General features: G+C 37.9%; 1 protein-coding gene and 1 long non-coding RNA gene across 2 annotated transcripts in view; one reads left to right on the top strand and one right to left on the bottom strand.

Annotated features, from left to right (window-relative positions):
- Window positions 1–3,125: 3,125 nt before the first annotated feature.
- LOC103482057 (uncharacterized) overlaps window positions 3,126–17,482 on the top strand; it is a 51,602-nt gene continuing 37,245 nt past the window's right edge. The window contains exons 1-3 of the long non-coding RNA XR_536385.2: window positions 3,126–3,223; window positions 3,614–3,731; window positions 3,861–3,988. This is a non-coding gene — a long non-coding RNA (uncharacterized LOC103482057). The remainder of the gene's footprint in view (window positions 3,224–3,613; window positions 3,732–3,860; window positions 3,989–17,482) is intronic.
- LOC103482056 (mixed lineage kinase domain-like protein) lies at window positions 6,013–16,385 on the bottom strand. The gene is made up of 11 exons (XM_008437968.2): window positions 16,292–16,385; window positions 14,939–15,401; window positions 14,568–14,654; window positions 13,009–13,186; window positions 12,464–12,564; window positions 12,256–12,391; window positions 10,223–10,307; window positions 9,994–10,148; window positions 9,832–9,881; window positions 8,194–8,340; window positions 6,013–8,068 (listed from the first exon to the last, which is right to left on the bottom strand). Exons 2-11 carry the CDS (start codon window positions 15,393–15,395, stop codon window positions 8,019–8,021), a joined length of 1,446 nt encoding a protein of 481 aa, XP_008436190.1. The 5' UTR covers window positions 15,396–15,401; window positions 16,292–16,385; the 3' UTR covers window positions 6,013–8,018.

Genomic DNA, 17,482 nt, shown 5'->3' with positions numbered 1-17,482 from the left:
TTAATGTTTTTTTTTTATTCAATTTTCAGACAATGTAACAACAAGAATGAAGATAACTTGTTGAGAATTGAGAATCCTAAACAGAAATGCAACAATGGCCAATTGTTCCAATGGCCTATTGAAGAAAAAGTACACTGAGGAACAAACTAAATATAAGACTGAAACTATCTGAAACTTGGAATTGCAACACATGCATGAGAAAATGAATACCGCTTAAAATCTAAGCTTTAACAAAGGAGGCCTCAGTACTGGGATTATGAGTTGTACACTCAACCTTTGTGGTTAGAAATCTCAAACTGAAAGCAAAGTATCTGAATAACAGGGAGAGCAACAAAAATAGAACGCCCTGTTCTAGAAATACAGCCAATTCTATGTTTCAAGGTACATTTGGCATTTTGAAAGCATTAGGAAGGAAAGACAACAGATCGTCCCCCACCAAATCTTGGCCAGAGGTCTGGATTTGAATGCAAACTCGATGCAGAAACAAAGACTTCTCTCCTGTTACTCCAGCTTCCTGCCACAGTCCACAAACACGACCTGTTAGAGCCGTTAAAAATACACTAAAAACACCCAATTATTAATTGGATTGGTTGTATAGTTGTAAACATTTGTCACTGAAACTCATTGAATACAAACATTTTTCAGAACAAAAGTGTGCCTATACAGCAAAAGGCAATCAACAATGTGATACTAAAGACAATTCTTTTTTCTTTTTATTTACTAGATTACTAGAGTTGACCGCTAAAGTAAAAAAATCAACATTAAAGGGTTAATTTTTATTTTAAGGCATTAGCTTGTTAAATAAACTCTTTGACATGCATTCACCATGTGAAACAATGTTTTACAATCATACATCTGCTGTGTTCCTTAAAAAGGGTAAAAGTTACATTAGAATCTAATAAATTCCGAAATATCATTCAAGTATTGTACTTGATGAAGTACAATATCTCTCAGGAAACAAAACATAATTCCCCCAGCTTTTACTGCGCTTATTATCTTTACTGGATTGATTATATGGCATAGTGATTATTAGCTTTTAAAGTGAGTACTCAGTACTTGCGTGATGTCGTAACTAATTAAGTTTGACGGTAACAAAATTGACAATTTCAAGCATTTTTTGTGATTAACTCCACCTGCTAACAGCTCATGGCTCCAGTGAAATTGCTGTTTTCACAATAAGTTGCTTGAGCTCTTTTCAATAAGAGGAAGTGACATCATTTTTCATGCAGTTTACTTTGCTGTGGCAGGTAATGGCACAGATTTAAAAGGAAAGTACATCAGTGTAGAGTCAACAGAAGATTCTTTGACATAGAAAAATATTTTCAATTCTTTTTATGCAGTATTGTTATTAAACTGGCCACTTGAACATGTTAGAAAAAAATGTGAGACGTTACCGAAAGAAAACTAATAATGGAAAATGATGTCTTGTGGAAACGGTAACCAACCAAGACAACGGGAAGTCACGTTTTTCCAACTCTGTAAATCACATTGAGACATGTTATGAAACCTAAAAATAACAAATGACTAAAATTTGAAGAAATGAAAAACATCTGAATAAATTAGACCAAACATAACGACTGGATGTCGATTGTGTCTCCAGACATAGAACCACTCAGCTGCACAACTCACCAGGAACGTAGTATTTTTCTGAGTAATAGCTCACTCTCAGTCAGGCTGGATGGTGAGTATTTAAGCTTTATTCAGGTCAATCCACAGATTATTACTTTGATTTTTTTTAGACTTTGACTAGGCCATTCTAACGTGAGAAAATCCTAGAACTAAGCCATTGTATGTCAAGTGTTGTTGATTTTCTATTGCAAACTCTAACAGGTTTTCTTTAAGTACTGCCCCGTATTAACCTCCATGTATATTTCCATTTTCTCTGAACAACTTTCCCTCCCTGCCGAAGAAAGATTTCCCCAAAGCATCATGCTGCCACCACCATGTTTTCTCATGAAGAGAGCATGATCAGGGTGCTGTTTCAGGTTCTCTCACTGCTGTACAAGTAGGTCAAAACGTTGAATTATGTTCCTGTCTGACCAGAGCACGTTCTGTTTGCTATGCTTTACGGATTGTTCTGCAAGGCTTTGTATAATAATAATAATAATAAAAAAAATGCCTTGCTGAAGCTCAAGGCCAAGCAGTCATTTTGCTCTTATCTCAGTTTTACGTCTGCATCATTTAATCCCGCCTCAGACACACTCCGGGGTCAACCACGAGACCCGCTGTCCAGTACTCTTCTTTGCGTGTGACGTTATCAGCAGTGAGCCTGCAGACTCTATCCCTGGGAACGTTACAGAGAAACAAAGAGAGAACATCCTGCGTTGGCCTCTGTCTGTCTGCGTGCGTGTGTATGCGTGTGTGTGTGTGTGTGAGTGAGAGAGAAAGAGAGAGACGGAAAACGTCTGAAAACAGTTAGGGGCTCACAGAAAGCGTCGAGGACCCAGACCGCATTGGACAGTGTGTCCTCCAAACCAACAGAAACGCATGAGAACAGGGAACATAACGTTTGTTTCTCCGGTGATGACATTTACACTTTCCAGCCTGACCCTCGATTAAACTGTGCAAAAACACACCTCACTGTACTTTTACAGACAACGAACCGCTGTAAACATGCCATAATCGTCAAAGAAGGACTGAAAGGGGAATGACAAATTCCTCAATATACACAGAACGTGCCAGGCCAAGAGCAAAACTGATGAGGCAGGAGAAGTTTTAATCAGGAATGTGTCCTAAAACAGTGTGAACTTCGATAATTTGGGGAAATGCGTTCTCCACTCAGCAGTGTGAAACAGGAATGTCGGCGTAATCCTTTGTTGAGTCATCATGCCGAGTCAGGTACCTGATATTGTGACCCTCTGTGTTCTATAATTTGCTCTATTTGGAGTTAAGTTGATTAACCAGTGCTCAAATTTTATGCACTACAGGCCAAAATCGCCAGGTTCAAAGCATTCAGGGGCCATAAGAGAAAACACAATAATTGAAAATACAATTAAATTGAATTCAATTCAATTTAATTGTGAATGTCTTTATCTTTATCCAGTCAGCAATAAACATTCAATGTTCAATGTTGAAATGAATGTGTAGAACGTACAGTTTTAAAAAGAAGACTGTCAAGTACAAGTGCTTCAGCAACCTCTGCCATTATCAAGACAGATTTGCCAAAAGACATTTTGTCTGATTTTAGGGGTCAGTTCCTGAAACGGCAAGACGCAGGAAAGCGGTAAGCTGGAAATGATGCTAAAATGAAAAATATTATTTTAGACATGAATTTTGTGTGTTGACATGATGTCCTGGCCATTGTTTTGATAGCAGTACATTGTGCCTTCTGCTAATGTTAGCTTTTAGCTCCTAAGGGACAGAACACCTGCATGTTTTGAGTATTTATTACATTAATAGATTGGTGTAGTTTTGTTCAGTGATGTTCTTGAATAGATTGAGGCCTTGTTTGCTACGAGTGTTCATTCATATTGTGATGACATTTATATTTTAAAAGGTATTTGACATGTAGTTTGTGTAATTTTTTTTCCAACATACTACACTTTGCCATGTAATTTGTCAGTGTTAATAATTATTAATTAATTTGTTAGTGTTAATATTTGCTTATTCAAAGGCACACAGGTGACACCAAAGTGCTGTGATGTTGGAACCAACACTTCAACAACTGTTGTCTGATATGGAGGAAGAAATGACACCAGTATGGAGACCGCCGTTTGGGAATGCTGTGCAGGGTAAATAGCTGTGTAGTGTCAACTTCTATTTACGATATTGCTTTTCCCATTTTAAAATTGTTTATTAGATTAGTTTTGTGTGCCGCTTTGAACTTAAAAATATAATTCTCTTCCACTTTATTTAATCAGGTTTTACCTGGCAGTACTGCATCTTAATGAAAAGGCTCAACATCTGCAAGCTACTACCTCATCTGAAATGTCTTTCTCCAAGTTGGGAGCAGGAACACCTGAGTACATCAAAACCCCTGAGACCTTCAGTAAGTCTTACTGCATTAAGTCACTAGTAGTATGCTAACTTGATTTCTATAAATCAAAATCATATCGGTGTTAACAGTAGTAAAAAAATAAATACATTCTTACACCACAATAGCAAAGTAAAGTTCTTATGCAGAGCAACAAACATGAATCAAAGCCACTTAAAATTTTTTATAAAAAAATACATTCAGTGTCACCTTGAACAACAGCGTAACCAAATAGAAAAAGAAAATCTGGACTCTTTTCAGGGTCAAATGTTGCATGTTCATCTGTGTTGTGCAAAGACTGAAAAAGAATCATCTCCTCAATTTGTTTGACTTTTAGTTCTTAGAATTTGACTCGCTCTTGAAAGGCAGGAACTATCGTGAAATCTACTGGCAGTGCAATCAGTCATGAGGATGAAATCAGCCTGACACAACGTCACTGCGGGCGCAGGAGATAATAGGGATTCAGATGCTGGTAATTAATGCTACAGTAATGAAGGTCTGGGGGGGTTCTGATTATGCGACACCATGTCATGTCTGACCTTAAGTGCATCAGAAATCATAGGAAAAACATCATGAGATTTTCAAAGGAGTTAATGTGGACTAATGCCCTTAAGGTTATGTCATAATTATGGATAGGATCTCAGCTTCTTGACTTCTAACATCTTCATTTAATCATATTAGAGAAACGTGTTAATTCTACATTTATTCATCCACCGATAAAGATTAACCAACAGATTTTTTTTTTAAGACCAATGCTAATGCGGGACAATAAATTTATAAATCTACAATGTATATCACAATACATCAATATGTTATCAATAGATAATACGTCTTACAGACTATTCACTGAATTCTGATACAGAACCGCACAGCATTCTGTGGGATGCAGGAGAAAGAGGAAAGACTTTATACACGCAACTTCTCATGGTGAAAACTGGGGGTAACACAGGGAAAATCGTGTCACCAGTTTTGCCGTATTTCTGAAATTTAAAAGAAAAAGCTAATAAATATAAAGTACTGAAATTGTGATGCTTTTTTCAGCCATATCATCCAGCCCTAGCCAATGGCAATTAGTTTTGACATCGATCCCTGATATGTGCTGCCAAATTTTTTGATTTTTGATTTTTTTGGTCTGATTCTTGAAGCCAATGTTCTAGATTTTTAAAACAAACTCAATATCCACTGAGAGCTGATCATTAGGATGCTTTCAGCTGTTAGTGCTTATAAGGCACACAGTTTGCCTTAAGAATGCAATGATTACAATTTTTTTTTAAATAACTGGTGGACAGAATGATGCTGTTCAAAGTTCACATTAGCATTATCAGCTGTTATGTCTTCAGTGTGAAGTTCAAACAGTTAAACATAACTTGCGGTCAGGGAATCCACTCCAGAAATGTCCCAGTACATTCACTGTAATCATCTCATCTTTTGTTGTTCAAGAGAATTTTCTTTACAATCAGCAATGGAACAAAACGCCATTTTTTTTAGCTTGACCATTCAGTGTGCTGTTATTGCTACCTCTATGTTTAGACATTTTGGTGGACTTCACTTAATCCTTCACTTGCAGCCTTTTTGTCAATATCTGTCTAATGCACCAATACTGCCAGCACCTCTGGCCTATGTAGCTCTCTTGTGCATTTCAGTAGATCCATGCTGGCAAAATACTAACCCAGGTATGTTTAGCTTCTTGCTGTTTTTTGTAGCTGCAAAGTATTTTTAGCAGGTTTATCCATACCTGCTTGTCTTCTGATTATGCACCGAACAAACAGCAACTTATGCATCGCTCCTCACATCTGGTGTGCATGACTAGACGGCTGTTAATGGACACAAACGCTTGTCTGATACGATTGCAGGGATTTCCAATTTGGCATTTGTAAGAGTGACATCTGTTGTGTGCATTGCAGGTAAAAGTCAACCTATGGGACATTTAAGACAGAAAATGGGACAAATCAAACTGTTATTATACAGGATGTCCCAACTAAAACAGGTCAGTTGGCAATCCTGTCGGCCTTACAGAAAAAGAATACAAACAAGCAAACTGGGGACAAATTTAGGATTTATTAGTGTGAAAACAGCAAATATAACACAATGCAGTGAAAAGTGTGCACATATATAACTTGCAAAGCGTCACTGCAGTGAATGACTGAACTCAGTATAAACTGCCTTCACAGACTTCACAGAATATCTCTGACTAAACAGCGTGTTTACCAAACTACTTGGGTGCTGTATTCAATCTGTAGCTTTTTGTTCTGAAAGACCTTTGCTCTCATGTATTTATAGTGTGCTTCCTAATTCCAAATCCCCTCACATCACGCTGGTAAGCATGAACTGACTGCCCTACAAACTGAGCACGCATGAAATATTTAGCACGAAACAAACTTTTCCTCGCAGCTTTGAAACTGAGGAACTTCCTTTTCAGTCTGGCTTCACGGGTCAGTTGAAGGCTGTTACTCATGTCTGCGCACAGAAGTTGTTGATACACCAAACTGTCACCTCTCGCACAAAATGATTGACTGATAAAGAGGAGATGGGTGGCAAAGTGTCTGGCTTGAGCTCTTTTAATGCGTAATGTATTTATGTTGCAGCCTGAGCTGTGCCTCCTCATCTTCAGATCCGAATCTGCCAGAGCTCTTCTCCATTTCTGACACACCGTTACGTAAAGGCACCTTGCATGCAGAGTCCAATTAATGATTGTACTCGCCTCCACAGCGGATGAAGAAAAGGGATTTGCCAGAAAATCGAAGCACAGCTTCAGATGAAGTGTTTCAGTATCTATAATTTTGTGTCTATAGTAGCACTGAATACTCAGGAAAACCTTGTTAATTGGTAGCTTTAATTGCTGCCAAAGGACTACATTGTTAGGACTCCTTCCTCACAGGAGGCCCAATCCAATGTTGCCATTCTCTAATCAACCTAACGTGTGTTTTGGAGACCACTGGTGTCCCTGGAGAAAACCAGCACCTTCATAGGGAGAACATGGAAACTCCAAGAAAAAAATGAATTGACGAAGCATGCCAACCCAAGACTTAGGTGGAAACAGCAACAGCAGCTAAACGCAAATAAGGGCTATTTTCAGATTGACCAATTAACCCTGGGATGCATGTCACAGAATAGCAGCTGATCCACCTGAGATCCAATTATCAAACCACAAATAAATGCACAGACAACAAAGAAAATCAAACTAAAATTTGACCAAAAGAGGAAAAACGATCAAGAGAATCTCAACAGCATGTTAAAGGACATTTGAAGTGCCGACACGGTATTAAAAAAATTAAGCAAGTACAGGAAGCTAACTAGAGCTCACATTTTTGATTGGAGTCATTTAGGATGCAGTCTAGTTACATTTACACTTATTTTTTCTGTATGAGAATTTCTACAAGTAAACCAGTCATGGAAATTTTAGGACCTCATTAAACTTTTCCAAAAGCAGATTTCAAATTGGCACTCCAGCTTTATACCATTAAAACAGAGGGTGAAATGCTTTTTTACTTCTCCTGACAAATTAATTGACGTCTCAATATGTTTGCTGCTCCATATGTTCCACTTGATGTTTCTGTGTATTTTTACTCAAAACTCTTTTGTAAATTTCATAATCTCATTGGTGGGATTTTCTTTAATCTGTGTTCAAATGCTTTCTAGAAAGCTTTAAGGCACCTAAAGTGGTTTTAAGGCACTTATTACATGTCACAAAAGAAAGTTCAAAGCAACAAGAAGGACTGCATCAACAATAACCATACATGTTGATGAAAATACAAGATACATGCAAGTTTTAGTTCAAATGTATGTAAACCAATTAATACATTTCTTAAGGTGGCATTTCAACATTAATGAGGTTATTAGGAATACAGAACTTAGTTATTCAAAATAGAATAGGTTGATTCTAATTAGGAAATATGAGTTGTATAAAAAATATCCTTAAAATGAATTAAAAAACCCTTAAATCTGTCTTAAGCAGTGAGTATTATTAGTATGTTGCAGAAAACTTGTGGAGTTTTGATTCCTCCACTGAAGATGATTGGACCTGGATGAAGACTTCAGAGGAGCTTCACTGCTGCTCTAACTTTACCAACAAGCATCGAAGTTTATCCACCAACACTGCAGAAGTACAAAGAAGTTTGGATTATTCGACTGAAAGTTCATTAATGATTAGTGTTCATCTATAGCATCTCTGAAACATAACAGCATAACCTAACACAGCAAAAACCACGATGATTACCCACCTCCAGCAGATGGCCTTTGGATGCATTCATAGCCTCTACATTCATCGATCAGCTCTTTCAGGGATTCGGGGCATTGACGGGGAACGGGTTCTTGATAACCCTCTTCAACCACTTTTACATGAAGGGTGTCCGTATTACCATTATAATCTGGAAAGTGAGGAAAAAGAAAAACTTTAAATTCAAGCATGTGTTTCTTCTATATTACTTTTTAAACAGTTCAGGAGCATGGATCCATTTGCCAATGGATGCATGTGCAAGGGCTTGAACATCAAATGGCAAAGTACAATGGATGGAGTAATTGCTTAAGGGTAAACATTAAGGATGTAATGGCACACAAAAAATCATGGGTTAAGTCATGGCTTAATTTTATTATCATGGTTTTGTTCAGTTTGCTTCTTTCAAGAGAAATTTAAAAAGTAGCTATTGTAGGACTTGACTGTAGATTTGGTAATTCAGCTAGGCTCAGTAAAATGTATACAGTGACACAACGCTTTGATTTGATGCACCTTTCTTTCTCCTCAAACTGAAAGTCCTTAATGGTCCCAAGTAGCAGAGTACAGTGACAGCTGAGAGTCTGTTCCGTTTGATTTTGGTGTCACTTTTTAATGTTGTGCTGCACAACATTGCATTGCACTGTTAGTTCTGCACATAAACATACTGCATGTATTTAGTCATAAAATAAAATAACCTTTCTATTGTCGATTCATACCAAACCAACAGGGCCATACTATAGCAGATAGTTCCAGTATGAATAAATGTACTGGTACACTCCCTGAAAACCATCCATTCAGCAGAGTGTTACAAGGAGCCCCAGACTTCCCTCTGCCCAGCCAGCTGTGCCTTCTTAGTATTATAACCATTTTTTTTTTTATCTCGTAGAACTTATACCTCAGCCTATATCAGAAAAAACTTACCTTTTATCAAAGAATACCTGCACTGGTACCTTAGTACCAACTTGTCTACTATCCACAGTTATGCAGCTCATCAAACTTTAGACAGTTTTTCCCTAATCTGTTAATCAAACAGAGAAACACTTTGGACCTCCAGTTGCTATATTGTTTAATTTATAATACACTTTGATTTCATTAGTAACTCATAATGATGTCTCCTTTATCTGCCTATGTCTCCTTTGCCAAAATAACTTTAACTTTCACTGATTAATAATGTTTTTATACATTTTATAGGAATCCTTTGATGTAAGAGTGAGGGATCTTATTCAGATTCATAGATTGAGGTTTATATTAAAAACTAAACGACCATTATTGCTTAGATCTGCTTTCATCTTCTGAAAAATAGTCGAATCCCCTCGATTTTGGTGGTATAATTTGCACCCTGACGACAAAATAAACATGGTAAGCAACTTGACAGTACCTTATGATCTCTAACTACATTTTCACAATTCATCATTTTAAATAAAACGATTGTATCTCCAAAGGGATTTGGGCCAGGACAGCATAATTTTCACCCAAACGTCCATATAAAGATCCCTTGGTGTTTGAACTGGGGCATTCATTTGCCTATGGTAAAATCTCACATACTTCCTCTTATGTCATTACAATTAAAAAATGTAGAAATAAAAATGATTAGAATGACTTGAAAAAATTGAGATTGTCCTTGTTTGTCAAAGCAGATACACACCTGAAAATGGCTTCTTCTGAGTTGCAATTTCCCATATTATGATTCCCAAGCTGAAAAAAATCCGATATAAAAGCGTTACTGTGGATGACTTAAGTGTTTTTGGAAAATCCTAAAGATGTTTGGAATATGTAGTCGGTTGAGCAGCAGTCTCATGACACTGACCTGTATATCTCACACTTTTTGCAGTAGTGTTTCATGCCCCATTTTAGCATCTGGGGGGAGGAATAGCACAGAGAACTGATGTCTTTGTCCTTACGCTTATTGACCGTTGCATTTCTCAGTGACGTCTCAGTTTGAGCCAGTTCCAAACCGCCCAGCTGGAAAGAAGAGCAGTGTGAGAAGTGTGGAAGAGTTGCCATGGAGTGATCGCAGGAGGCTTTAGCTTCACTACCTTGACTCTGTAGTTCTCATCCACAAAGAACTTTTTGCTGGTGATGTCGGTGTGAAGCTTACTTTTCTGCTCCGTCTGATGCAGTCTAGGAGAGGTTAATTCAAACATCTGAATCTTAATTTCAGCGTCAAACCATTTTCAGTTTGATTAGCTAGGGTGACCATATTTTGATTTACAAAAAAAAAAAAAGAGGACAATTGGCCCAATTCTGCAACAGAGTGACAAAAATCATTATTAGGGATGCTTGATTTATCAATATCAACAATAGAATTGTTGTGATGTTAGCCACTTCTTAATATATCAGTATCGGACAAAACTAAACAAAACTGGGCTGATATGAACAAACTGCGTTTATTACTATCTTGGTACCTTTTGTATTTCAGGAGGGTGAGGAGGTTGGTCATGTGGTAGCATTTCGGTCATGTGGTAGTAATACTGATGCAGGATTGAGGGGTGTTTAACTGAAGCAGAAAAGCAGTGAAGGCAGTGCTTTTCTGTGGTGCGGGAGCAAGGATGACTGGGTGTAGGTGCAGGTGGGGACGAGGAGGCTTGTTTGTGGGCATCTTAATGGCATTGAGGTGCTGTTTAACCTTTTGCCTCGTTACATTCACAGTCCTGAGAAGGGCCTGTTCTGGTGGCTCAGTGGGAGGTTGGGGCCAAGAATTGGCTCAAAACTGCAACGGTGCATGATCTTATGATCCTCTTTAGAAATAAAGCTAAATGATAAATAAGATAAAGCAAAAATAAATGTCAGATAATAAATAAAGGTATTATTGACTTAGTGGAAAAGCTTGTATACTGGACTCGTTATCAAGATGTCAAATCTCTTCCACTGTTGTTTTTGTGTTGGGAACCTTTGCCAGATCATGTACCACATAGGGAATGATTAATGTTTTTGTTACCTATATAGTACATTAAGAAGTAGAGATTTTTGTTTGGTTCTGATGCAACCTTGAAGTAAAAAATCTACCATTATGTATGTTGAAAATTGAGCAAGGTTGGGTTGAGGTAATTAAGTATGTTTATGAATATGTTTAACTGTGTGGAAACTTGCAGCTTGCTTGGGGATACATCTGGGTATCGTTTCCAGATTCTACTTAGATTAAATAACAGCTCAAGAATAGTGGGACAGATAAGGATAGTGGATTAGACGGGGTTGTGGCTGGGACACAGGTGTAATAAGATCTCCTTTGACCTGTTTTACTATGATAGTGGAAAGTAATAGCGTCTACCGTGGTATGTGGGGTTGTGACTTAACTGTGTGTAAAACTTTGTAAGCCTCTACTGTTATTGTTTAAGGCTAAGTTGATTTTACAACTGCCAGTTTAGTTGGTAACTTCTGAGTCAAATTTGCAGTGGGATTTGGCTTGGGTCAGGCACGGTATGGTTGGGACAGTATGAGGATTCAGTAATAAACATTATAGTAACCCTATTTGGTGCTGCATGTAAACCATTTGTGGTATTCCATCATCTCTGCAACACATCTGTTCATGTAGAGTTCACTGTAGAACCACTCATCATCCCTGATGAGTGGTTCTACACTCATCAGTGTAGAACCACTGATGAGTGTTCTACACTGATGAACTTATGTTCTGCAGAGATTTTCATGCTCACTTTCTCAGATAGAGATTCAGAATTCTGAAATGTCACAGCTTAAGACTGAGGAACTGATTATATCCTAAGGAGATCAAACATTCATGTCAAAAATGTCAAAAACATACAGTGCCATCATACGCCATATTATGTTAGAATGTGGAGTGCGTCTATCACTCTCCCCAGTAACACAGATAGTTACTGGCGAGGAGAGACAAAATTGAGAGCCATTAAACCAAGCACTGTTTTGAATGACTAGTTAAAAACTTCTGTCCAGTGTTCTTATGTTTTGTGAGCTTTGTCTGGGCAGCGTGAGAAAGAAAGCAAAAGTTGAGGCTCAAACCAGATTTGTGAGAGTTGGAAAACCTTCACGAGCTCTACACCAGAGAATTTTTTCATCATTCAAACCAAAGACAAGTAACGTTTTCTGGCAGACTTACCGATAAAGACCCTGCGCTGCATCCCGGCACATGCTAACTTTCCTGGTCCAGGACAGGTCACGTTCAGAGCTCAGAACGTCTCGGAGACTTCCTTTCTCACAGTACTCCATAATGATGAGGTACTTAGTTTTAGGAGCTGCAGGCAGATAAAAGATTTGCTATTTTTGCTTTTTAGATAATCCTGATCTGTGCATGCATCATTACTTACTGTCCTCATCCAGGATGCAGATGCCAAACATTCGCAAGATGTTAGGAGACTCGAACCTTTTCATGGTTTCAACTTCATTTTTGAACTCAGACTTTATCTTCCTACAATTGACAAGAATGTTTACTGTAATTAAGCGTTTGTAAAGAGATGCTTTTGTCATACACATATCACAATTCTTTCCAAATCTACAGCTTTACAAAAACTATAGTACCTTGAATTAGTTTTTATTTCTGAGGTCTAGTTAAAAACAAAACAGAGCTTGTCAGCTTGATCAAATCAAATTTATGACCCATTATTTTAAATCTTGTCTAGCTTCTTGTACTTTGGCTAACCTCCCAAAACCACAAAACAGAGAAAAAGGTTTAAGAGAAACATAAATATAGTTTCTGGAAACGGTCAACATGTGACCTAAAATATCGGAAGAAAATTAGCAAGAGTTACAGTAGAACAGTAAATTTGGTCAATATTAGTTACTATAAAAGCATCCTAATGCTGTTATTATTCCTGTGTTGTATATCATGATTTAGAGAAACCGTGGCACAGACTTTGCAGTGGTGTTCAAATTGGTGAATATCTTGGCGGCCACTGTGAAGTCCTTGAATGTTCCTCTGTAGACCTGTGGGGCTTGGTCTGTCAGGTTGTTCAATTCGTCCAACTTTGGAATACAGAGTTCATCTTGTTTAATTACTCGGATGTCCATGGTAATGATTTTTGGCTTCTTCACTGAAAGAAAATGGAACAACACATTAATTACAACGTTCCAAAGTAGATGGGCGTTGTACGGGGGCAAAAACTTTTACTTGAAAATATCAAGGGAGCTCTCTAATGTGAAGCTGCACATTGAAACGATTAAAGTATGTAACGTTGCAAAAAATATTTTCTTTTTACATATTTGTTAAAACTGTCACTATGTCAAGTATAGTATGAGACGGATGATTTGTGGTAGAAAATCAAGCTCTTAGCCTCCCCCTTGCTCTGTGCTACTACAGCATCCTCCCAATAGCACAGCTTGTCATGAATGCTCAGGCTATTAAGCATGGCTGTCAATGACGGTGAATAAACAGTTTTCCTGTAATGGCACAGAACTTGTTTCTCTGTCATCAGTACATTGAACAGTGAGTACATGAGCATGATTGACTGCAATAAGACCTTCCTCCTGGCTCTGATTAGTTGCTTTTGACCAGATGGCAATAACAGCACAGGGAGGAGGTGGAGAAGCTAGACTCCCCTCCCCCCCCCCAAGATTCTATATTGTCACGACAGTTTTGACAAAAATGTAAAAAAAAAAAGAAATTTGAAAATGTATATAGTGCAGCTTCAAATAGACTAATCATGATGAATAAACTATTGGAAACATATTTGTCTCTAAATATGTTATATGCAGAACAACTCATGTGCCATAGATTTAGCTTCACATGGTTCAAATTCTGGAAAACAATATCCTCCTGCTATTCTGTAATGGCACCTTTTGCTATCCAATTATTAATTCGTTAATACAAAAAACAGTCAGTCAAATTAGTCTTATACTGCATTAATGATAAGTCAAGCAAAAAAGGACTGGGCTTTTCAAATGTTATAAGTACAGTTTTTTGTTTAGCTGCTGATGCTTCCTTTGCTACAAATGATCTCAAGGTATGCTGTTATCATGCCTCAGGCTAAAATATATTTTAAATAGGAATTGAATTGTTAATTTGCATCTCTTTAGAGTATTTATATCGTATAAAAGTCTGGTTAAATAATTTTGCTCAAGCCCTATAAGCAACAAATTTGGATTAGACTTTTTTCAGAGCTGTTGGGATGGGTGTGACATTCGTTGACAAAATCAATGTTGTACACTGTGATCCATCATTCACTCACTACCTCAGCACTTAGCACATCACACCATTTAGGTCAGTGAAAGGAAGGTAAAATATTTGTTTCCAAGGAATTGGATGATGAATTATCATGAAGGGCTAAACGGAACAGTCTCATCATGACAACACAGTTGTAATATTTAACCATACATTTTATTTTATAGCTGAGATGCTTGTACACACTGAAAATAAACCGAGTAGATCTGTTTGGTGTGCCAACATTATTTTCATTTAAATGACCGTGTACTCACACATCTCCACGACGTGAGCGACATTGTTTTTGACATCTTCTAGATCTGCTCGCATGGTCTCCACATATTCCATGTATTCCACGAGCACTGAGGAACAAACAAAAACTGCTGTAATGATGCACCCAACACTACTAATGGATTATCACTTCAACTCATTTGCTTTCTTAGCCTAACGTTTGGAAAAATTTGGAAAAATTGGGAGAAAAGTTGGTGTGTGGCCATGTGTTGTCGTGGTTAGCTGATTACAGTTCTGCTTTGCTATCTAATGAGATGAGTTATGAAAAACTTTTCAGAGTTCCCTAAGTGCTCTAAAACATGGAAGTTGTGTAAGTAAGAGGAGGATGATGTAATGCCAAAATATCTCTTCTCACTTCTGTTTAATTCTTTTTCATCTTCCTTCCGGTCCTTTTCGTCTTCCTCCCTTATGAAGGCCCTCTTTAGCAGCTCGGTCATTTCACTTCCTTGCTTTAGTTGCAGAGCTATAGTCAGGTTTTGGAAACTGTCACTGAGGCGATCATTTACCATTTGGAAGTCCCCTGCATCGCTGCTGGTCTTATATAAACGTGACATCCAGTTTGATGAAGTGAATTTCTCAATTAGTCCAAAAGCTGAGTTGAGGATGGTAGACAATTCCTCGAGGGTTTTTGTCACCTCTGCAGAGAGCTGGGCTGCTTCTGTGGAGTCGATTGAATTAACCACCCTCTCCAAGGCTTTTACTCGCTCCCCAACACGGTGACATTGCTTTTTATTGGCCTTCGCTTTCTCTACTAGTTTGTAGATCCCAACAGCAGTGGACAGGACAGATTTCAGGGGGTTAACGATGTCCATGACTGGCTGAAAAGGTAAAGAGACAATGGTTTTAATAACCAAAACAAATCATAAGATCCCTTTCAGTGAAGAAGACAGAAGAAACACACTTGCAAATGCATATGAAAACGGAAGAGCTAGGACAGTAGCTTTTCAATTCCCAAGATAAGTTTTCATACCAGCTTGGGTACATCTAGGTTGGTGCTGGATGACCAACACTGACCAGTTAATTCTCTTAGAAAACTGTCACTAATGCCATCTCCACAATCTTGTCTATGATAGACTGCCAACATTTTTCTTCCCCAAAATTACTAAAGCTGGAACTTAATTGAACATTATAATAGACTCATGTTCAAGGTTGCAGACGATAGGTAAGACGTTGTTGTCAGTTGCTACGGCAATGAGTCTGTGTGTAGCTTGGCTGATACAGAGGGGAAGAAAGAAGAGGCTTTGAGTTGTACTTCAACGGTTTTTCACTTTGCTGTGGAGCATAGCACTGAATTCATAATACCTACATTTCCAAGTTTCATTGAGTTAACAGAATTATTCTACCACAGCAGCGTTGCTATGGATGGCATGTAAAAGAACAGTCTTTTTGCCCTCCAGCATTGTCTGCATGCGCAAAATTTCTGTATTTAAACAAAAACATGGAAAATATCTATATTTGTAAATCTGATTATGATTAAGTCGGTGCCTCACCAGCTGTGAACCTCACCACACGTCACTGTTTTGGAATGCTATGTGATATTCAAAACGTTCCTCATTTAAACACTTCTAGTTTTCATTACATCTATTCACCAAACATGCAGACGATTTCATTTAATTTAAAATCTGCAAAGTAACTTCTTCAGCATCAGCAAGCAAGAAGTTAATCTTACACATTAGAGTAGATCAAAAAGCAAGAAAATAAGCAGTACCTTTCAGAGGTGGCAAATGAGTTGCTAACGTGGACTGTGCTTTTCAGGAAGTGTGCTGTGTGAATGTGGAGTAAGCACCATTTCCTGCCCGGCAAGAAAATCGAGAAATGCCTTGGCTTTATTTATATACATATACATGTGTATTTAAAAGCCCAAGCAAGTGATTGCAATGTGAATAAGTGCTAAACCACACACAAATGAGGTTCAGGTTTATTCAAGCTCCAAAGTGTTTATTGCAATATTGCCTTGTAGCTGAAAAAGTCCTGGGGGTGTGGGGAGGGAGGGCAAATATTAATAAATAAAAAAAATTGCAGCATCAATGATACACAATCATACAATAAGTTGTATGCAAATTGGGGAGTTTTGTTCGATGGATTACAGATGGCGAAAACTCCACCTTCCCTCTTTCATACTGTTGTCTGGATCATATACCGGCTCACTGTTAAGGAATGCACCCAGTGCATTTCCTGTATATGTCCCTTAAAGACCCTCCCCTACAGGGAGGGCCTGTAGCTACAGGACTATAATAATAGGCCTGTAGCTACAGCACCTACCTAAACATGTGTGCGATGAAATCTTTTTTGTCATACGTCTCACTTTTTTTTCTACATTTTTGCAAAACCAGAAATGTGACTCAATTAAAGGGGCAGAGAGAAGGGAAAAGGAATGAAAGAACTTGAGACCATGTATATATTTGAGTACATCTGTCTCTGTCACTCTTCCCAAAATAGATTATTTCTGGCTTTCTCTTTATCAGACCATCTTAGTTCTTTTTGCCCCTCTCCCTAGTGTACTTCAGTTGTCTGTGGTTTTTATCCTGCCAGTTTAGGTGATTGGAACCTAAGTATCTTTAATAACCCCACCTTCAGTCATTCTCCTTTGGCTAAAACATTCATCTTCACCAGATTTCACTAATTGTTCAAATTTCTATTTAAATACAAACTGCAATTTTCCATGACTCCAGCAAACCTGTGTTTATGTAAAAAGGTAATTCCCTGGAGTCCAACATGGTGCGGGGGCCTGTGTTTATGGCACACCACTGAGTTTAGGAACCAAACCTGTCAGGGCTTTTTCTATTTCTCTTTCTTGTTTTCTAAACTGTCAGCTAAAGGGCCACTAAATCTGTCAAAAAGTAAAATTGCAAAAAGTAAAAGAAAATCATAGCATCACAGAAAAGTAAGTTGGGTTTGA

This window comes from Poecilia reticulata, chromosome 19 (assembly GCF_904066995.2).
Source record: "Poecilia reticulata chromosome 19, P_reticulata-male-v2, whole genome shotgun sequence".
Lineage (NCBI taxonomy): Eukaryota > Metazoa > Chordata > Actinopteri > Cyprinodontiformes > Poeciliidae > Poecilia > Poecilia reticulata.
This window is presented reverse-complemented; position numbering and strand designations above follow the sequence as displayed.